The sequence below is a fragment of the Nipponia nippon genome, unplaced genomic scaffold (genome assembly GCF_047370975.1).
Source record: "Nipponia nippon isolate SJK-2023a ecotype South Korea unplaced genomic scaffold, ASM4737097v1 scaffold_8, whole genome shotgun sequence".
Classification (NCBI taxonomy): Eukaryota; Metazoa; Chordata; class Aves; order Pelecaniformes; family Threskiornithidae; genus Nipponia; species Nipponia nippon.
In genome coordinates, this window is record NW_028262402.1 from 10,480,061 (window position 1) to 10,503,304 (window position 23,244).

Genomic DNA, 23,244 nt, shown 5'->3' on the forward strand with positions numbered 1-23,244 from the left:
TCACCGATATAAGGACAATTCCGTAGCGTTTTACGTTTTTGGAACCTAAACCAGGTAATTTTTTGGTTCTTTCATCTAAAAATACCTTGGGTTTCTCTTCAAGAAACTTGAAAATTTTCATAAAAGGTTTTTTTGCAACAGCTTAATTGTGTGGGAGGTTCTTAAAATAACTTTCTGTTCTATTACACATGTGTTTTGTCTTGTATTACATACAATAACCATGTCCCATTAATTTAAAAGGGATAATGTATGTGATCAGAAGCTCTTTCCAGGAAGTTCAACACAGATTCAGTCACTGATTCAGCCCTTCCAAGATTTTTGTTAGTTGAAATTAAGTAATTTGTAACTAAGACTGAAATATCAATATTCAAATCAAACTATTTTCTTGGGGGGGGAAAAAAACAAAACAACAAAACAAACACAAAAAAACAAAACAAAAAACCTAGAAAGAAACTTGGAGATCAAAGGTACAATTAAACAATCCTGTGTCGGTTTCTCTCCCTTTATTCCCCCTGCTTGAGCATGAGAAGGGCTTGGACATGCTCAGGATTGGGGAAGGCTTGATTTGTCCACACAAGAGGACAAATCTCTGGGAATGGTTATTCACCCTTCAGAGGCAGGAGCAACCTGGAATAAGAAGGCAAAGTGGCTGAAGCTGTTGGTTTCTCCTTCCGTAGCTGTAAATTCTGGGTTAAATCTAGTTCTTGTAAAGCCTTTAAACACATGCTTGTTAGATGCATTGTTTGCTGGAAATAACCTTCTTGGTTTCACATATACCCTCTTATTCCTTTGTCCCATGCCAAGTGTACCCATCCATCCAAATCGGGGCTCTTTTTATTGCCAGATACTGCCACTACTTACTAGCAGTGAGTACCAGGAGCTATGTGCCAAGTATCACTCTAGGGGAGGTTGTGCTGAAGTCAGCAATTCCTGTTATAATCCTCCTCAGTAATGTGCACTCCTTGGACAAAGGTAAATTGCAGGAGAGGGTTTCTAATTCTTGTCTGGCTAGTAATCTGCTGATCCCATGCTGTGCTCTTTGTTTGCTGTTTCTCTCTCGAAAAAACAGCAGCTACGGTCTGCCTATGGCTTGAAATGGCTTGTGTGCAGTTGGCTGGTACATGTCACGTTTTGTGGCAATGCTTACTGTAGGTTGCAAGCTGTTGGGGTGATGGAAGCCTCTCTTTGTGGAATACCTGCAGCCATGGAATTTTTTTGCATTATGTCTTCGTTTAGGATCTCTAGTAATATGAATGCTTAATGTGATTTTTATTCATAACTATAGCTTTTGAAACACGCTCATGTGCTTTCAGGCTAGTATGTGTTGCTACCTAGGTTTTTTTTTTGAAAGTGAGTTCATTTCCCTTATGATTTCTTTTAGATTTAATAATTTATATATTATCTGTATTCTTACTTTTATATTATCTATTTTTACTGTTTAAGACTTGTGATTAATAAATATGTATTAATCATCAATAAACACAGCTATTTCATAGTATTAATAAATAGTAATGGCTTAATTGCCTTGTAGATAATGTTTTCCTACAGAATAAAGAAATGTCTTCAACAAAGGAAACCATTTCTTGTTCTTTGTTGCAAGGAATCCTTGAAGTTATTTCTTGCAATTGCAGGCTTCCTGAATTTCCAGGAATCCTAGAACGTGTTCCTATTGATACAAGAAATTGTTTGCTTTGAGATTTGCCTGTGTTTATAATTTTTCTTCTGCATTCACTGAAACCTCTAAGTAAATTAAAAGTCCTTTTTGCCTGGTCTTAAAGCATTGGTTAGTCTGACCCTGATTTATACTGCAGCCTTTCTAAGTTTCAGTGCAAAGACTTCTCCTTGTCTTGTTGTCTTTTCTTAACCTATTTATAAAAAATATCTTACTAATTATGAGTAAATATTTGTTATTATTTTTCAAAATCTACTATTGTTTTTGGTCGGGTTTTTCTGGTTTTGTTTGTTTGTTTTTATTCAAGAGGAAGTTGCCTATCTTGCTTTGAAACACCAGAGGCAGATAGTTCAGTGAGTCCTAGGAGCCACCCTGGTGGTCTAAGCCCCATTGTTTCAGGCATACTGTAAATCTAAAGCAAAACTTTTTTGATTTCTGTCCCAAAGAGCTGACTGCTTTCTTAAGAACTTTATGAGTACTTCCAAGAACACAGTTGATGTATACTGTCCCGTGTGAAAGAAGTGACTGTGGATTACATAAACTGATATTCCTAGTCTGCCAAAGAACGAATACCTTCCCTCATTCCTGCTGTCATAGGTCGATACAGCCTTCATTGGCTGGCAGTGGGGGAGGCTGGGTTTTGGCTCTTGTAGGCCCCAGAAATATGCTGTGTCTGCATTAATATTTCTATTAAAAAATACATTACAAAATATTTTTTGAGAGAAAGTTAAATATACTTTGTGTTTGGATACACAGCAACTAATATGTAAAGTATGAGTTATTTAAATTCAAATGTGTTTGTAGCTTGTGGATGTTTTTAATGGTTATTTAAAGAAAACAAACAAACAATAAAACAAACAACCCCCCCTTCCCAAACTTTCTAAGAAGGCATACCCAGTTTGCATCTGAAGTGCCAAACCCTTTGAATGTACATAGTATCTAAGAGGTATTCAACCAGAAGATGCTTTATTTTCTTTCTTCCATTTAGAAGATGATGTAATATAGGGAGCTGTGATAATTCCATTTAGCATCTTATAAAAAGAAATGTTTACATGCTCAGATGGCAAATAGTAATGTTAAGGATTTCTTCCTTACCGTGTAGAGACTTGAGCAGTGCTATTTTCTAGCAGAGACTTGGCACGGGTACTTTTTGGCACGTGGTTTCTGCTGTTAACTGAAGTAGAAATGCTTATCGGTAGGCCTGTGTGCAGTTATTTTCACTAGGGTAGTGGAGGCAAGTACTGACCTTTGCTGTACAAATTTTAGAACAGGAGACCAATTTTAAGTCAGTCATTCTTGTCCCAAAAACCTTCTTTGCCTTTTCCCTTCTCTCTGTGCAAGTGCCAGTAATACTGCCTCAGTACAATTCCCCTCCCCTGCTTTTCAGGGGAGCGCTCCTACACACGCTCCTCCTCTGCCCTGGCAGAGGTGGGGCTGGCAATCAGCATGTGCCCCTCTCTAGAAGTCGTTTTGCTCTGACTGATTCAGCCTTCAGTAGAGCCACTGCCGAGTATAGCTCAAGGCTTAACTGCTTGGTTGTGTCAGTAACCTAGCTACAAACATAATTGGGTATGCAACATATGGGCGGGGTGTTTTTGGTTTTGTTTTAAATAAATGATACAGTCTCACCGTTACGGTCTCTGCACAGGGGATATATACTAGCCAGGCTTCACATCATAGGTGTGAAATGTTCCTCTGTGAGCTTTGAAGATTTATTTTTTTTTATTTTTTCTATTTTTGATCAAGCTTGATGCAGGTTTATAATACTAATATTCCTGGTGGAATTTACTTGATTGTGCAATCACCACCAAGCAATAATTTTGATACTATCTCTGAGAAATTAGAAGATAAAATAGAAATCTGAGGTAAAAAACTTTCTTGAGAAAGAGGTCCCAACTTATTTTGACACTCTACTCCACTGGATAAATTTATGAGAAATTTGGCTTTTTGTCAGGAAGACTGATTTTTTTTTGTTTGTTTCAATATTTTCTATTTTCTAAGTTTAACTGTTAAATAGAAAATCTTACCGGTGATAGTAAGATATATCTGAATAAATAACGGGGGTTTTTTTTCAGTTGTAAAAAAGCAAGGTTATAAGTCACTGTTAACTCCCTGTATCTCCAAAATGTGCATCATTGACAAGACAATGCCTAGGCCTGAGGTTTCCCATGGTAGAATTTAATAGCAAAAACGGACGCAGCTGGTAAGCAACCTGACCAGGGGAAGTGCCCTGCTGGACCTGCTGTTCACGAACAGAGAAGGCCTGGTGGGTCATGTGGTGGTCGGAGGCTGTCTTGGCCTCAGCAACCATGAAATGATAGTTTTCAATTCTTGGAGAAGTAAGGAGGGTGGTCGGCAAAACCGCTACCCTGGACTTTAGAAAGGCAGACTTTGGACTCTTTAGGAGTCTGGTTGAGAGAGTCCCTTGGGAGGCAGTCCTGAAGGGCAAAGGAGTGCAGGAAGGCTGGATGTTATTCAAGAAGGAAGTCTTAAAGGCGCAGGAGCAGGCCATCCCCGTGTGCCGAAAGATGAGCCAGTGGGGAAGACCAGTCTGGCTGAACAGAGAGCTTTGGCTGGAACTCAGGAAAGAAAAAGAGTTTACCATCTTTGGAAGAAGGGGCAGGCAGCTCAGGAAGATGACAAGGATGTTGTGAGGTTATGCAGGGAGAAAACTAGAAGGGCAAAGGCCCAGCTAGAAATTAAACTGGCCACTGCAGTTAAGGATAACAAAAAATGTTTTTACAAATATATCAGCAACAAAGGGAGGGCCAAGGAGAATCTCCATCCTTTATTGGATGTGGAGTGTAACATCGCCACAAAAGATGAGGAGAAGGCTGAGGTACTTAATGCCTTCTTTGCCTCAGTCTTTAATAGTCAGACTGATTATCCTCAGGGTACTTAGACCCCTGAGCTGGGAGATGGAGCTAGGATGCAGAATGAAGCCCCAGTTATCAAAGAGGTAACAGTGACCTGCTCCTTCATCTCGATGCCCACAAGTCTATGGGGCCAGATGGGATCCATCTGAGGATACTGAGGGAGCTGGTGGAGGAGCTTGCCAAGCCACTCTCCATCATTTACCAGCGGTCCTGGTCAACTGGGGAGGTCCTAGCTGACTGGAAGATAGCTAATGGGATACCCATCTACAAGAAGGGTCAGAAGCAGGATCCGGGGAACTACAGGCCTGTGAGCCTGACCTCAGTGCCAGGGAAGGTTATGGAGCAGATCATCTTGAATGCCATCACACAGCACGTGTGGGACAACCAGGGGATCTGGCCCAGTCAGCATGGGTTCATGAAGGGAAGATCCTGCTTGACCAACCTGGTCTCCTTCTATGACAAGTGGATGAGGGAAAGGCTGTGGATGTTGTTTACCTGGGCTTTAGTAAGGCCTTTGACACTGTCTCCCACAACATTCTCCGGAGAAGCTGGGTGCTCACGGCTTGAATAAGTGCATGCTCCACTGGATAAAAAACTGGCCAAATGGCTGAGCCCAGAAAGTGGTGGTGAATGGAGTCAAATCCAGTTGGGGACCAGTCACAAGTGGTGTTCCCCAGGGCTCAGTACTGGAGCCAGTTCTGTTCAATATCTTTATCGATGATCTGGATCGAGTGCACCCTCACTAAGTTTGCAGATGACACCAAGTTGATCTGCTGGAGGGTAGGAACACCCTACAGAGGAATCTGGACAGGCTGGATGGATGGGCCAAGGCCAACTGTATGAGGTCCAACAAGGCTAAGTGCCGGGTCCTGCGCTTGGGTCACAACCACCCCATGCAACGCTACAGGCTTGGGGAAGAGTGGCTGGAGAGCTGCCCGAAGGAAAAGGACCTGGGAGTGTTGGTTGACAGCTGGCTGAATATGAGCCAGCAGTGTGCCCAGGTGGCCAAAAAGGCCAATGGCATGCATTAGAAATAGTGTGGCCAGCAGGACTAGGGAAGTGGCTGTCCCTTTGTGTTCAGCACTGGTGAGGCCGCACCTTGAATACTGTGTTTGGTTTTGGGACCCTCACTACAAGAAGGACGTTGAGGTGCTGGAGGGTGTCCAAAGAAGGGCAACAAAGCTGGTGAAGGGTCTGGAGCCCAAGTGTTATGAGGAGTGGCTGAGGGAGCTGGGGTTGTTTAGTTTGGAGAAAAGGAGGTTCAGGAGAGACCTTATCGCTCTCTGCAACTACCTGAAAGGAGGTTGTAGTGAGGTGGGTGTCAGTCTCTTCTCCCAAGTAGCAAGTGACAGAGCGAGAAGAAATGGCTTCAAGTTGTGCCAGGGGAGGTTTAGATTAGATATTAGGAAAGATTTCTTCACAGAGGGATTTGTTACACATTGGAACAGGCTGCTCAGGGTAGTGGTACAATCACAGACCGTGGAAGTATTCAAAAAACGTGTGGATGTAGTGCTTAGGGACATGGTTTAGAGGTAGACCCAGCAATTAGGTTAACAGGTTGGACTTGATGATCTCAGAGGTCCTTCCCAACCTTAATGATTCTATGATTCCAACAATTTGTCTGTTTGTACTATGTGTAATAATAATTAGAATTCTGTTTCTTTTATTTTGGGGCAAGAAATAAGACCAAAACATCATTGTCAAGTTTTCTTTAATATTGTCTACTTTGAAATATGTTTTGGGAACAGAGTACTGGGTAGGATAGGAAGTTGAAAGAGACCGTGGTGAGTTGCAAATCACTTTTATTTTATTTCAACAAAAATCAATTCAAATACATAAAAAGATTTTCATATCTCAAATTCTGCTCTGTAATAAATAATGTTTAGTTTGGGAGTCTTTCTTTAATCTTTCAAAATGATTCATAATGAAAATGCTTTTATGTATTATGTACTAATGGAAAAGTACTGGTGCTGTTTCACTGGAACAAAAATAAACAAAGTGAAGGCAAAAGGTGAGTCTTTTCAAATCTCTCGTTCAGTCTAGTTCTAAGAATAATATTAAAGTATGGCTAGTTAGGGATGTCTTGTCTTCTGTTTAGACCTCAGACACATTTTTAGGCTGTTGGTTGTTCTTCCTCTGATGTTTATGGAAGCAGTTGTTTTTAAATGAAATCTGAATTCATTTGAACTGGGATTTGGTTAGCAGGGGAATGCACTCTGTTTTCAAAAATAGTTCTTTTTGTTGAACTAATTTCTAAAATTTATGTCAATGTAATGAATATATTGTGTATGGAAACTAATCAAGGAAAACAAGCTTTATAATGTCTTCCATCTTTCTGACAGGTTGTGAAGATGAGAAAAGATGTGAAGAAGGCCAGAGTCCTCACTATTCGCAGACTAACCAGACACATTGGGAAATTAAAGTTGAAAAAGTCAGTTTTAAATATCTGTTCTTTTTCATGTGTTTATAAATGAGACACTATCTTAACTGTTTTCCCAAAAATGGAGAAGTGGGAGAAACATATTACACTTAAAACTTAAGACGCTATGATGCATAAATTCTATTTGTCTTAATTTTTTGTCACTTTAGATAGAATAAAAATACTAACTAAAAAGCAGTTTCATAAAGCAGAATTGGGATAACTTTTTTTTTACGGGATTTAGTGTATTGGGAGGTAATCCCCATCACTTACAGAACCTTTTACAGCACTTTTAAAAGTGTCAGACTTGATCTTTTCGGTTATTCTGCTGTTGAACCTAATTTGTGCAACATTTTCTCACTGCAGTTGCCTGCAAGGTTCTATAGCAAAAAATATTGTCAGATTGCATAGATATACAGGTCATACTTGATTTTTAATAATTAGTATTAATTAATATTTAAGTAAATAATTAAAATGACGTTTTGTAGATTATGTTTTTAAAGATAACTGGCCCAAAGTAACTTGGGACGTGTCTTATTGGAGATGGTGTAAGATACATCTGTTACTGTGTTCAAAGTATAAAGTGAGCATACTCTCCTCCCGCAATTTTAGCAAATTCTCCAAAATACAAAGCAAGCCTAATGATCTTTTATATTTAAATAGTACAGATCTTAAAATGTAATTGTATTTGAGATGTCAGTGTCTCCTATGTATTGTTGATAGGAATTTTAGTTACTATTTTCTAATAAATAACATTGGTGTTTCTTATTATTCTGGTAAATCCTCAGTGTTTTTCCTCTATTCAGAACAGCAGAAGCATTAGATTATGTTCACCTCTTTGCTAAAATGTTCATTTAACATCAAGGGAATGTGTTCATGCTAACTCTTGTGATATTTTTGTTTTGCTACTTACTATTAGCCCACAGGGAAATAAAGTGAACAAAACACATATTTTTTTTAATAAAGACAGACTGCATTTTGCAGGGGTTCAGAAGACTTGAAATTAAAGAACCAAAAACGAGTTGAGAGATTAATAGAAGAAATCCATGCCATGAAGGTAATACCATGTTTAGATCTTTAAATATTAGAGACAATTAATTTTAGTAACAAAAAGCTTTGTCTGTTTTCTGGGACTGCATTACTGAAACTTAACTGAAATATTTCCAGAGTCAGCTTGGTCATTACTGTAACACAGCTGGAAAATTATGAATATTTGTATATTTCCATGTTTGCTGAATCTGTCAAGGTGTTAGACAATTTAAGTCTAAAGCTTGCCAGGCTGAACATGAATTTGTTTAGACATGTGTGGTACTTGAAGTTTTTACTGTAACAGTTAAAGTGCAGAAATTAAAGTTCTCATGCCACTCAGGAGTATGGAAGGCATTTTGTGTGCCTGATGATACAATATCCTTGTTGTCAGTTTTCTCAGCTTTAAGTATGATGCTACTTGTATTTTTCTTTGAACTTCAAAATTTTATAGTAGTTTGAAATTTTAGCTGCGAGGGACTGGCAACACTTGAGTCAGACCTTTTTTTTATCTTTAGCTTTGTTGTCAATTGATACCGTTTTTGTATCTTATACATTACGACATATCAGCAAATGCTTCAGAAATTTTATAACTTCATAATGTTTTAACCGATACTGCTTAAAATTGTGTGTGTTGAAATGAGGTACAAATTCCAGTCATGAGACTTGAGGACAAGAGTCCTGTATAAGCCAAGAAAACTGTTTATGGCTGGTTTGTTTGTTTTTCCTTGATGACTGTAGTGATTAAATCACCCTTCCATTGCGTGGGTTTTTGTTTTTTTGTTTTGTTTGGGTTTTGTTGTTTTTTTTTTTTTAACCTTTCTCTCCTTTTTTTCCCTTTCCTGATCCTTGCACAGATCTTAGTCTTCAAAAAAGCTGGTAACTGGAAAGGCTTCATTGACCCATTTAGATGTGCTTTGTGCCAGATTCATCAGGTGGAATAATAGGGGTTTTTAGCACAGTACTTACAAAACAAGAGTCCTCACAAATCAGTAAAGGGGAAAGAAAATGGGCAGCACTGTATTAAAGGGTAAAGCACTGGTCAAGCAACATGACAGCCATACTGAGGCATTCTGCTTTTCTGGCTTGCCATCAGTCTTAAACTTGGTCTTGTAATTGCTTTTTTCTTTCTTTTTTTTGATGACACATTTATGTGTTTATTTGGAGCATGATGAAGATTCTGGAAACATCTCTCAAATTGTAAGAGTATATATCAAGTGATCAGGTGTGGTGCAGCACTGAGCTCACAAGCCCGTGTTTGATGGGGCTTCTGTGAGTGCTCCTGAGAGGGTTTTGCTGAAAGATCCATTCTGCACACATCTCCCAGAAGTGTTTACATTGTCCGCATTGTACTTTTCCTTCCAGGACTGGCTCATGCAGACATCTTAAAGGCTGCCTGCACTCAGGACTGTGTTGGCCAAGTACATTCAAGCTGTTTCTTCAGTTGGTGTTAATGAGTGCAGGACTTGTAAGTGTTAACTTTAAGAGTGATTGTCAAGGGAGGATAGATTCGTAATCTGGAGAGCTGAAGGCAAACAAATTTTGGTTTGAAATAGTGTATAGAAAGGGAGGAGTCTTCAAATTGAGCAGCTGAGAGAGGAAAAGCTCTCCCACTTCTCAGGCAAGTGGCTAGTAAATGCGCTCACTTAACAGAAACTGTGCTGTAATTGGTGTTTATTGTTAAAAAAATGCACCCTTATATTAATAATATTTTTATAGCAAAAAGATTGGTTTTCTTGGGGTTTTTTAGTCTTTAAAAATTAACAAATAGACACTTACTATCTCTACAGTGTATTTGTTTCTTAGATGAAAGAAAAATTCCTATTTCTTATGAATCACAGCCTGAAAGGCACTAGTTGTTTACATATTTTTTCACCACTGTTGATTTCTAGACTAAGAGAGCTTTTTAGAGTTGGCATAGAAATATTCCTCATTCAGCATGCGAGAGTAACAAGGCAGCTTTCACGAAAATAATTGATATTATTTGAGATAGTGGGAGATTTTATGTTGGTATAACGTCACTCCCAGCAACCTTTTGTCTTAAGTTATTGCTCATAGGATGCACAAAGAACTCTTTGCAAAACCTGAATGGATATTTTAGAATTTTTAGGAAAGAATGGACAGAATAGAAATGGTTAATAAGGTAGTTAATAATAAATTATTCCTTATTAATAAGGAAATTGCAACTTAAGAGCAGGCTTGTATTATCCAGACTATTATAGGAGTTTCAGTGTGTGGATCCCAAACACTTGTCAGAGGAAATGCAGATCCTTTCAAAACTGATTGACTGTGTGCAGAATATAGGAATTGGTCATTTTCCATGTAACATACAGAAATAGACCATAATCTTCTACTTACATGTTTTATGGAAGAAAAAATGTCTGCCTTCTCTCTTACTGAATGTTTAGTCTTGAGAGGTATAGCAAGCTGTGAAGAGAAGTTCAGCTGAAAAGACAAAAAACAACAAAAATAATTACACCAGCCAAAGCAGTTGGGAGCCAGAAAGTGGATGTTACACCAGCGTCTGACAGGATGTGTGTTTTCAGATTAAAAGATTTCTTGAGATGGCTACTTACAACTTCTAGAACTTCTTTATTGATTGGATGAAGGCACAAAGGGTTGCTGTAGACTGAAGAAAACGCATCTTTGAAAGAAAAGGAAAATAGTACAATTTTTTTCCTGAGTTTTTCTCAGTTGCCAAAGACAGCACACCTCTTTCTAAATATGCATTTTTCTTCCATCACTCAAGAACAGACTTAGACCACCTGTCCCCTACTGCATATCCAGAAAAAAAAAGCCTTCTGGGGACTGCTGGCATGAACAGGGTCTTTTGTGAAGGACTTTATGTATCCTGATGACCTCAGAATGCATGAGATGAGGATTCCATTTCATAGGGAATTTATTTCAAGCTCAGGGAAGAGATACTGAAATTCTTGGACCTTGACACAGTTGTCCGTCTTATTGAAGTTTTTCATGCAGTGGCTTAAGTTTCTCTTACTAAGGAAAAAAATGTGAGGGGTTGAAATCCCAATAAGGGAGAATTCCTTGCTGCTTTAAGAATTACATTTCTGCATTCAGCTGCCTATAAACCCACAAACCTTTTGTACTAGTTCATTTACTTAAGGAATCTGTTTCTTGGTCAGCACAGTGTTTCAATATGGCTTCTGCCACTTCATGGAACAACTGTTATTTTTCTTTTGACTGCAACAAAAAAAAAAAAATCAATTGCCTGATGGTGCATCTGTTGTTAGAGGCTGGCTGCCTGCAGCTCAGCAGGACTTGTAAGAGCTGCTGTCCTTCTGAATGAGACAAATGTGAATTTCAGTTACAAGATCTTAACTTCTCTTTGTAATGTGGATCGTTACTAATTACAATCTGATATTATAGGAAGGAGAAAATGCTTGCTATTATTTGATAACTTCTGTCTGATCACTAACTCTTGGGGATGCTTTTTTCCTGTCTTCAAGTAGACTTTAAACAGACACTGCTGACATAATTTCACTGTAAATATACTGTTTCCTAGGAGTGGGACATAATTAGATGCTCACTTTTCAGGTTAAATACTGTGCCTGTGTCTACCTTTTTTTTTTTTTTTTTTTTTTGTATCCTATACATAATCACACATGCACAGTCCTGCATATATTGAAAACCTAGGAAGTGTTGGTGCTGGGCTGTATTAAGAAATTTTTTGTTATTTGAATTTGTAAATAGGATATATTGTTGTGTTACTGTTGGAATGACATGTAATTTTTGATTCTATATGTTTTCATTTTTAGAACTGGAGATTAAAAATAACTTAATTGGAAAATAAAATTAATAATGTCTCAAGCACAACAATCAGAAGTAAACATTGTGGGAAATCAGAGCAGTTAAAAATTCCAGCTACGTGGATGCAGGAACTGGGTTAATTGTTTGCAGGAGTTCTCAAAGCTATTGGAATAGTACACTGTTTTTTGAGTTTTTCAGATTTTGTATTGCCAAAACCGTATAAAATATTTATTTAACAATTCATGAAAGCTGGGGAAAAAAGAACAGTATGATCCTTTCTAGTCCTTTTACGTTGATACTACTTTTTTAAAATAAAAAATTGTGTATACTTACAGGAATTTTTTACTTCTTTGTCAGGCTTGATGATACTGTCAAAATGGATTAACTATCCATTGTGGATACTTCTTACTATATTCAGGAAGCTATGATATTTTAAGAAGTTTCTTTACAAAAAAATAACATTGTCTAGTGATTTCTTAGCAACATGGAGCTTATGCTGAATTGTTTACATTTCTTGGCTGAAATTAGGTTTTAATACAACTTTATGTGGTTTCTTCACTGGGTATTTAGGAGTAATTTTTGCCTTTATCTTGCAATGAAAACCTTAGTATTGTGGCACGTGTTGCTGTAGCAATACTATGTTTGGAGGATGCCCATTAATGAGATATGGAAGAAAGGTTATTGGCAATGCTTGAAGGGAAAATGTCTTCCAGGTGTTGGGAACGAGCAGCAGTTGATTGCAACCATTGTTAAATGGCTTGGAAAGATACGTTCTCTATCCTGAAAATTATCACGGGAGAATCAGATAAGTCAATTCAATGTTTTTATTTTAATACACTTAAAACACAATATTTATTGTAGAATAATGAGTTCAGTACAAAAGATACAGGAAAAAATAATGCTTTACTCTAAATTATCTTCTCTCAACTTTGTATTTTAGCAAGGTAGAAACAGAAGTAGAGTTAAGTGTGAACTCTAGTGTTACTGTCAAGCTTTTGAAAGCCAGATTTTTTTGTATAGGTAGAGCTTCAATCTGAAGGATGTTTTCACAGTCTTTGGCCTTGGAACAAAAATCATCCAATTTCGTGAAAGTAATAGTGATATGGGTGAGAAAAGGCTTTTACTCAGGACTGGGTAACTGATGATTTTAGAGTAGGTCCGCCTAAGGAGCTTGATATATCTTTCTTTTAGTGTGGTCTTTTTGCATGTAATTTTTTAGTCCTGAAATACCAGGCTTTTTTAAAAAGCCGTATCATTTTGCTCTAACAGTAGTGGTTTATTTTTTGGTTAATGCTTTCATCTTCTGTAAACGTGGTTTCAGTTAACATCTCACTGTAGAATTCTTAAGTAAGAGAAAGGACTAATGCACTTTTTTGCAGTTTTGCATTTTCTTTCTCATAGCATATTTTTCCAACAACAGCCTTGCATATTTTCTTTCATAATAGATAGCACACTTTCATATTAATGTTATAGAATCTTTAACCTTTATAGGTTTCTGAAAGAGTAATGGAAAGCTCTTAAAATCTAGTGTAATCAGCTTAGGAAGGGTCCTTGATGCTTCTCAATAAAAGACAGAGGCAGGAGTGGTCCAGCTTTCAAAATGGTATGGGCCAGATGCCACTTACAGACCATTTCAGGGAAAGAAGAAGGGGTAGAACTCGAAGTCATTCAGCCCTCCTTCAACAGAGCAGTGCAGATCCTTGGTTTGGCAAGTGTCTGACTTGTTACCCATGTATGATGCATTTCTCTTCAGTAATGCAGGAAACTTGGTGCTTGGAGTGGTAGATAGATCCATGTGTGCATTACTCAGGTGTACACGTGCAATAAGTCAGGCATTTTTAGGAAACACTGACTTCTACTGCTTGTGTTCTCAGCAGCTCATTCCACTTTGTCAATGGCATTACGTGGCTTTTCTGGCTTTTCTAAGTAACATATGCCCTATCAAGGCAGATTATTTTTGTTATACAAACTCTGAATGTTCATTTAATGGGTACCTCAAATTCTGTCAGGGCTGAAGTAGAAAGCTCTTCCAAGTAGGAGACATGATGTAAAGAGCACCTAACGTAATGCAGAAGACGACAGCATAGATAAACGGTGTGTTCCTGAGCCCAAACAGAGAAATTCCAAAGGTAGAAGCAAGAATGGACTACTTGTGAGGAACGTAGGGACACTGCTTGAATGCATACAGATAGTGTTAGAAAATAAAAAACTCAGGTGGATTTCTAGCTACTGAGGAATGTGAAGGTCTGCAGGAATGGCTTCTATCAGTACACTGGCAGCAAAAGTAAAGCTAAAGGAAAATAAGGGTCCACAGCTGAGTGAGAGGATATGGAAAAGGCTAAGATATTCAGTGCTTTTTTCCTCTACATATTTACTGGTCAGTTCTGCCCTTCGGCTTCCCGATTTCCAAAGTCTACAAGCAGAGTCTGTGGGAGTGAAGTGTTACCCACAGCAGAAGATGATGCTGTTAAGGAACGCATAAATTAATTGGGCACATGCAAGTCCATGGCACCAGATGCCTTGTGCTTGGGGTGCAGAAGGAGCTGACTGATATCATGAGGAGGCTACTTTCATTGTTTTTGAAAGGTCACAATAATTGAAAAGGTTACTAACATTTGGAAAAAGGGAAACATCATGCTTAATTGCAAGAAGGAGGATCTGAGCAAATACATGCTCAGCAGTCTCAATTTAATCTCTGGGAAGGTATGGAGCAAGTCTTTCTGGAAGCCAGTTCCAGGAATAGGAAGGACAGGAAGATGACTGGGAATAGCCAGAATGAATTTACCAAGGGTGAGTTGTGCCTGACTGACCTGATTATCTTCTGTGATAAGATGAATGTCTCTATGGACAAGAAGGAAGCAGCAGGTGTTGTATACCTTGACTTTAGCAAAGCCTGTGACACAATCCTCTGTAACCTTCTTATAGCCAAACTAGGGCCAGGCAGCCAAGGAAGGGAAGATTGCCATTTACGTGAGAGAGCAGTAGGAATTCATGAAACTCTGCCTTGGGATGGATAATGAGCTAGTTAAGAGCATAAGGATCAGGATTACCAGACAGACCACTATGGGCGATATTATTGTCAGTATCTGCTACACACTACATGATCAGAAACAGGTAATAGAATCATAGAATCATTTAGGTTGGTAAAGAGCCTTAAGATCATCAAGTCCAACAGTAAATGTAACAATGTGAAGTCCACCACTAAACCATGTGCCAAAGCACCACAGCTACACATCTTTTAAATACCTCCAGGGACGGGGACTCAACCACTTCCCTGGGCAGCCTGTTCCAGTGCCTGACTACCCCTTCGGTGAAGAAATTTTTCCTAATATCCAATCTGAACCTCCCTGGCACAACTTGAGGCTGTTTCCTCTTGTCTTATCGCTTGCTACTTGGGAGAAGAGACTGACACACACCTTGCTACAACCTCCCCTCAGGTAGTTGTAGAGAGTGATAAGGTCTCCCCTCAGCCACCTTTTCTCCAGACTAAATAACCCCAGCTCCCTCAGCTGCTCCTCATAGGACTTGTTCTCTAGATCCTTCACCAGCTTCATTGCCCTTCTTTGGACACACTCTAGCACCTCAATGTCCTTCTTGTAGAGAGGGTCCCAAAACTGAGCACATTATTGGAGGTGCAGTCTCACCAGTGCCAAGTACAAAGGGACAGCCACTTTCCTAGTCCTGCTGGCCCCCCTATTTCTGATAGAAAGATGAAGGCCCCCTTCCAGATGGCTTCATGCACACCATCCCCTCCGCAAAGCACAGCTTCCCCACGTTACGCAGCTCCCGTCACACAAAGGCTGCCCACGGCGGTGCGCGCATGCCCTGCATTGCGGGCCAAAGCACTGTAGCAGCCTGCCCTCTCAGGGTGCTGTGTACCAGCAAGGCCCAGCCTTGGTTAGTGTCCGATCTCCACCATGCTCCCCACCAGCACCCACAGCATTGGTGCTCTGCCATCAGTGCTCTGCCTGTCTCCTCCTGCCCTTGCCTCCCTCTGCCTCCTGGGACACCCCCCCCACCCCCCCCCATGTGGCCCAGGACCAGGGGCTTGCCCCAGCCCGTCTGAGGGGATGAAGGAAGCTCCCCCACCACCTTGGCTGGGCAGAAAGACCTCTACCCCAAGGAGGTGGAAGATGTGTGTCCCAGTCTACAGGCCAGCACCAGAGGCGCCGACGCTGCAGACCGTGACGCCAGTGGACTGGAAGGAGGTGGGAGATGGCCCTACACACGTTAGCACCCATCCGGCCAATTTCCACATTGTATGTGAGGAGGCTTTAGAAGGAGGACAACGAAATCCAGGGCAAGAGAGGATGGGGAAAAACGCAAACCAGAAAGGGGCAGAGGCAAAAGGGTGTCCCCAGGCAGTCTCCCATGCCAGTACTAGCTGGGCCCGCCACCAGCTTTTGCCCCATGGCTGCACACAGCTTCCCCAGGGCATAGGTGAGGCCTTCTTCAGGCAACTAAAAGAAGCCTCATGTCCACAGGCTCCTGCAGACTTGAATTGCCCCACTATCTGCTGCAGTGATATAAAGCACAGCTGTCAAGCAATCCAGGAGATTTTCGGAGAGCGCTGGTGATAACTCTCCAATACAGGTGACTGAGGAGCCAACGATGGAAGATGGTCTGCTGGACTTGATACAGACAAAGAAGGTCAGCAAGGTGAAGGTCAGGGTGACCCCGAGATGGTGAAATTCAGGATCGTGAGAGAAGGGAACAAAAAAAATCATCAGGATCACAACCCTGGCCTTGAGCAGAACAGAATTTGGCCTTGTCAGGCAGCTGCTTGGAAGAATCCCATGGGGAAACAGTCCTGGAGAGGAGTCCAGGAGAGGTTGATTTTTCAGGTGTCACCACCTCCAACCTCCAGAATGAACCATTGCAACAGAAAGGAAGCCAACCAAAGGCAGCAGGAGGCCTGCAGCGTGAGCTAAGAGATCATGACCAAGTCAAACGTGAAAGGGAAGCATACAAGGTGGAAACAGAGTCAGATGGCCTGGGAGGAATATAGAGACCCTGTTCAGGTGTGCACCTGTAGTTGAATATGGCAAGGGACATGAAGGGCAACACAAAGGACTTCTGCAGGAATATCAGCAGCCAAAGGAAGACTGGGGAAAAGGTGAGCCTGCTGGTGAGCGGACAGGAGATTTCTGATAAAGGATGTTGAAAAGGCCACGGTAATCAATGCTTCTTCCTTGTAGTCTTTACTGGTAAGGGCAGCCCTCGGGAATCTTGGGTCCCTGAAAGCAGTGGGAAAGTCCAGACCAAGGAAGACTTACCCTTGGTGGAGGAGGATCAGGGAACGTTTAAACACAGTGGACATACAGAGGTCCATGGGACCGGTTGGAATGCAGCCCGAGTTGATGAGGAAGCTGGCCATTGTCAGCAGTCTCAGTCATTTCTGAAAGGTCCTGGTGGGACCAGCCGTGGGCGGGGTGGGGCATGGGGGGAAGATTCCTGACAGCTGGGAAGAAGCAAATGTCACTCCCATCTTCCGGAAAGGCAAGATGGCAAGTCAGGGGTCCTGCAGGCCGGGCAGCCTCTCCTCATTTGCTGAGGTGATGAACAGAGCAAATAATGCTGAAAGCCATTTACAAAAATATAAAGGAGAAGCAGCTGATTGGGCATAGTCAGCATAGATTTCCAATGGGGAAATCGCATTTGACTAACCTCATAGCCTCCTACAGTGAGGTGACTAGCTTGGTGGGCGAGATGAATACTGGTTCTTTATCTCTACTTTGGTAAAGCTTTTGACACCGTATCCCATAGCATCCTCACAGACAACCTGAAGTAGCAGGGACTAGGTAAAAGGTTTCGATAGCAGCACGGAGAGCACCTAAATGGAGGCCAGTAGCTGGTGGTATACCACAGGGTTCAATACTGGGGTCAATAGTATTTAATGTCTTCACTAAGGATAGGACAGAGTGTGTGCTCAACAAGTTTGCAGAAGATAAAAAATCGAGAAGAGTGTGCCAGATGGTTGCACTGCCATTCAGAGGGACGTGGACAGTCTGGAGAGATGGACAGAGAGGAAACGTCATCAAGTTTAGCACAGGAAAATGTCAAGTCCTGCCCGTGGATAGCAGTAAACCCTTGCGCCCATCTGTGCTGGGGGCTGACAGGCTGGCAAGCAACTTTATAGGACAGGACCTTGGTGGACGCTAGCTGACCATGAGCAAGCAATGGACCCTCATGGCAAAGAAGGCCAGGACTCTCCTGGGTTACATTAGGAAAGGCGTTGCCAGTAGGTTGAGGGTGGTGATCCTTCCCCTCTGCTCAGACCTGGTGAGAGACATGTGAAGTGCTCAGTCCAGTTCTGGTCTGCCCCGTGTAAGGAAGATATGGACATCCTGGATGCAGACAAGTGAAGGGTCATGAGGATGACTATGGGAGTAGCGCATCAAGGAGCAGGTGAGAGAGCTGGGACTGTTGAGCCTTGAGAAGGCTCAGGGGGATCTTATAAATGTGTATAAATACCTGATGGAAGTAGTGGTGCCCACTGATAGGATGACAGGCAATGGGCACAAACTGAAATACGAGAAACTGTGTTTAAACTTAAGAGGAAACTTTTTCACTGTAGGAGTGATTAATGACTAGAACAGGTTGCTTAGAGAGTTTGTGAAGTCTACATCCTTGGAAACACTCAAAACCTGTCTGGACATAGCCCTGAGGAATGTTTTGTAGTTGACTTGCTTGAGCAAGGGGGTTGGACTAGAGATCCAGCCTCTAGCTGGAGTAGTAGTCCAGAGGTTCCCTTCCAGACTCTGCAATTCTATGATTCTGTGGAGAGGGATGAAGTGGACAACTAGGCAATAAGAGTGGGTGAAAAACCGTCAGGTTCAAAGGGTTATCATCAGTGTAGAACATCCAGCTGGTTGCTGGTTACAAATGTCCCTTAGGGGTCTGTACTAGTACCAGTACTGTTTTGTATGTTAGTAATGCCATAAATGATAATATGGGGTGCATTCTCTGCAGGTTTATGGATGATACCAAATTGGGGGATACGGATAGTATGCCTGAGGGCAGGGCTGCTATTCAGAGGGATTTGTACAGGGTAGAAAAACAAGAAAAGCAAATGCATAGTCTTGTATCTGGGACGGAATAGCTCCATGCCACAGTCCAGGCTGGGGACTGGTTGGCTAGAAAACAGCTTTGTGGAAAAGGGCCTGGTTGTCCTGGTGGACGAGAAGTTGAGCATAAGACCAAAAATGTGTCCCTATGGAAAGGAACACCAACTGCATTGTGGGGTACATGGTCAGCGCAATGGTCCTTCCCCTCTGGTGTGACTGCAGGTGGAGTGCTGTGTCCAGTTCTGGGCTTCCCATTACAGAGAAGACATAGACATGCTGGAGCAAGTCCAGCAGAGGGCCACCAAGCTGGTTAGGGGCAGGAGCATATGATGTACAAGGTAAGAGAACTGTGTTTGTTCACCCTTAATGAAAAAAAAGGCTAATGGCAAACCTTATTACTGTCCGTAGCTTCCTAGGATGGCCTAGGAAGATGGAGCCATTCTTTCTTCAGAGGTGTCCAGTGGAAGGATGGTGGGCATAAGCTGCACCCTGGAGAATTCTGGCTTGCTGTGTGGGAAGGAGGGGGTGAATCTACCATTGGGGTGATAAAACACTGAAACAAGTAGCAAAGAGAGGGTGTGGAATCTCAGTCTTTGGAGGTGTTCAAAACTCAAGGGCCCTCAACAGCCTTCTCTGTCTAGAGCTGCTTTGGGCAGAACGTTGCACTAGATCTAGAGGTTTCTTCCAGCCTACATAAGTCTATGTTTACACAGGCGTAAGTAGGAGGAATTTTAAAGTTAGGGATAGTAAAACTGTAGATGTACAGTAAAATATTTTACCTTTAGTTAGGAGTGAAAACCATCTCATTCGGTCAGTTGTTATTTCTCCTCTTTTGGGAATAAGTCAATAGAGTTGCATGCCTAGGTTTTTGTATACATGAATAACTGTGCTATGCTGTAGATTTACCTTCCAAAGAGTGTGTGGAAGAGCATCATAAACCATATTGAATATAGGCAGCTAGACAAGTGTGTGAACCAGTACCGTATCTCTGTTTGTCTGGACAGTGGAAGTTAATACTGCTTTAATTGATAAACCTACAGATATTCTGTTCTGTGCTAGTTTGTGTTATTGAACTGGTACTACCAGTAAATAGACCTCTTTCAGAGAAGATGTAAACAGATGGTCCTTAGTACATTTTCCATGCAAAAATGGCAAAGATATGTGTGTGACATTCAATGTCTCATGACAGGAGGTGGGGAAGAAAGCATGTATTTCTGTATTTAATTGCTTGCATCATAGTGTTTTATCATCCTTTCCATAAGAATATTAAAGCATCTTGGGCATTGGATTAGAAGGGAAAAAGAGTTGGTTGCTCTAACTTCAAGTTCAGGGTTTTGTCTCTTTCACTTTTACAATATGATCTCTCTTCAGCTTGTCTATCAAGACTATCATGATAGGTGGTTGAATGTGCTCACTGATACCTTTTACTTTTTTCTAATCGTGGACTTCCATGGAATTCCTCTTCTGTGATATCCTTGTCGGAGATAATTCCTCAGTAATTCATGAACATTTTGTTTCCGAAGTATTACAACTTTTTGATACTGAACAAATTCTTACTTGAAAAAACTTCTTTCCTTCTGTTTCTGAAATGGAAAACATTACATTAACATTGAAATAATGAGCAAAGACTGTCATGGTTTAACCCCAGCCAGCAACTAAGCACCACACAGTCGCTTGCTCACTGCCCCACAATGGCATGGGGGAGAGAATCGCAAGAGTAAAAGTGAGGAAACTCCTGGGTTGAGATAAAGACAGTTTAATAGGTAAAGCAAAAACTGCACGCACAAGCAAAGGAAAGCACAGAATTCATTCACTGCTTCCCATCAGCAGGCAGGTGTTCAGCCATCCCCAGGAAAGCAGGGCTTCATCACGCATAACGGCCACTTGGGAAGACAAAGGCCATCACACTGAACGTCCTCCCCTTCCTTCTTCTTCCCCCAGTTTATATACTGGGCATGACATCATACGGTATGGAATAGCCCTTTGGCCAGTCTGGGTCAGCTGTCCTGACTCTGCTCCCTCCCAGCTTGTGTACCCGGCAGAGCATGGGAAGCTGAAAAGTCCTTGACTAGTGTAAACTCTACTCAACAACAACTAAAATATCAGTGTGTTATCAACATTATTCTCATACTAAATCCACAACACAGCATTATACCAGCTACGAAGAAGAAAATAAACTCTATCCCAGATGAAACCAGGACAAAGACAATGTTATACTTCCAGAGAAAAGTAAGAGAGTCTGAACAAATATATATTATTCCTGGAGCAAATGCAGGTGTATATAATTGCTCTCCAGTCAAGACAGTAAGGATGTTGCTTCTGAATGGAATTTACTTCACGGAAATTTCACTTACACCTGTATGCCAATATGTACGTGCGCTTATCCTTAGAAGCAAATGATGACTTTTTTTTATCAAAACACAAATGTTTTGGCCTTCATAGCTAAGGTGTGGAGTAAAAGTATACAGAAGAAGTGATAAGCTGAATGACTATGTGTTGTGATGCAGTTCTCAGTTTTTATGAGGTCTGAGGCTTGGCTCTTGATATTCTTGATTGATAAGAATGAGGGAGGAATGCCTTGTCAGGAGACTACATAACCGTGTCTCCTCAGTATACCCACTTTCCTTAAATATTCCTACCCACCACCTTTTTCTGACTGTTGTGGTTTAACCCCAGCTAGCAACTAAGCACCATGCAGCCGCTCACTCACCCCCCCACCGGTGGGATGGGGGAGAGAATCGGAAGGGCAAAAGGGGAAAACTCGTGGGTTGAGATAAGAACGGTTTAATAACTGAAGTAAAATAAAATTAGAACAGTAGTAATAGTAATAATAACAATAATAATCAAGTAATAATAGTACAATAGTAATATAAAGCAAGCAATAGACTGTACGACTGCTCACCACCCGCCGACCAATGCCCAGTACGTCCCCTAAGCAGTGATCGTGGTCCGTGCCCGCCCCCCCCCCCCCCATCTCCTCCCGCTCATATACTGAGCGTGATGTCATATGGTATGGAATAGCCCTTTGGCCAGTCTGGGTCAGCTGTCCTGGCTCTGCTCCCTCCCAGCTTCTTGTGCACCCGGCAGAGCATGGGAAGCTGAAAAGTCCTTGACCAGTGTGAGCGCCACTTAGCAACTAGTTAGTACTACTTAGCGAGAACCGAAACATCAGTGTATCATCGACATTGTTCTCATCCTAAACCAAAAACACAGCCCCATACCGGCTACTAAGAAGAAAATTAACTCTATCCCAGCTGAAACCAGGACACTGACACAATTCTTAAAACAATGAGAAGACAGGTTGGTATACTCACTGACTGAATTCTGTTCTGTTCTTAATCTTCGTAGCATTTCATATTATTTTCACTGATACATTGCTTCCATTCGCTTTTATGCTAAAATGAGAAACCCCATCTTTAATGTAACTGTTTTCCCAATTCAGTCTCCCGTTTGCTTCTCTTGTGGAGTCAAAATATCTTAACTGAGCAAGCTTAGCAATCTCAGCATGAGAAAGCAGTACAATATGATACATTTTTTTTTTAGATAGCAAGCATAAAAGAATACTTAAAATTGTGAGGAAAACCAAGAGAAAAATATGGTGGGGAAATCTTGTACTGTACAATTTTCATTTGGAAGGAGAAAACAACTGACAGCCACTCCTACTGTTTTATTTCATTATCATAACAGAGGTAACTTTTTTTTTTTTGCACCAATTACTGCTTTGGATTGCATAAGAAAAAGATGGCTTGCATTTCTTAAATATAAACATCAGTAAAAATATCTCCAGCTTCATTTTCAAGCCTTGATCATTGACAAGATACTTAAATAGAAGTAGTTACCGTGTGCTTTTTTCTTACGCACTAGATTCTTAGTTATAAAGTGAAAACAGATCACAAAGGCAGCTTTTTGTTGGATTTGAGACAACTTAAGGAAAATACTAAAGTAGGTTCTCAGTAAAGGTTGTCAGCTAATTTAAAAATATGGGTTGCAGACGAAGCTTTTTCCTGTTGAGTCTTGCATAAGAATTTTACTATCTTATTTTTTTGTAAAGATGCAAAATAAGCTATTTTCACTTTTTAAAAAATATGTCTTGCAGATGAGACTCCATCTCCTGTCTGATTTCTGAATAAGTATTTTTATTGTTTATTTTAATAAAGAGGCAACCTTTGCAATAGTACAAAAAACAAATTAATGCAACCCATATGCCTTTATATTATTTGAAAATTGAGCAGTGGCAGCAAACCAAAACACTTCTTGTTATTATTATTTAAAATAGTGACAGAAGTGTCAGCATGTTTCTGTGCTCATTTTGGAAATATTTATGTGTATTCCAAATAAATACTTTTTTTGTTGTTGACTTCTTTCATCATCCCAACATGTATTTCACTTCAGTGCACCAACTTGGGCCTCTTCGTT

At 40.8% G+C, this 23,244-nt stretch overlaps 1 protein-coding gene across 5 annotated transcripts in view; it reads left to right on the forward strand.

The window, feature by feature from the left end:
- SRFBP1 (serum response factor binding protein 1) overlaps positions 1-23,244 on the forward strand; it is an 88,763-nt gene that overhangs the window by 23,779 nt on the left and 41,740 nt on the right. The window contains exons 2-3 of one of the 5 annotated variants that reach the window (XM_087741388.1): positions 6,891-6,979; positions 7,952-8,024. The exons of 1 other annotated variant lie outside the window; for it this stretch is intronic. In XM_087741388.1, coding sequence (XP_087597514.1) covers positions 6,891-6,979; positions 7,952-8,024 — 162 coding nt within the window. Of the gene's footprint in view, positions 1-6,890; positions 6,980-7,951; positions 8,025-16,517; positions 16,878-18,659; positions 19,167-23,244 lie in introns of those variants that run through there. 3 more of the 5 variants (XM_087741390.1, XM_087741392.1, XM_087741393.1) reach the window with 3 other exon arrangements.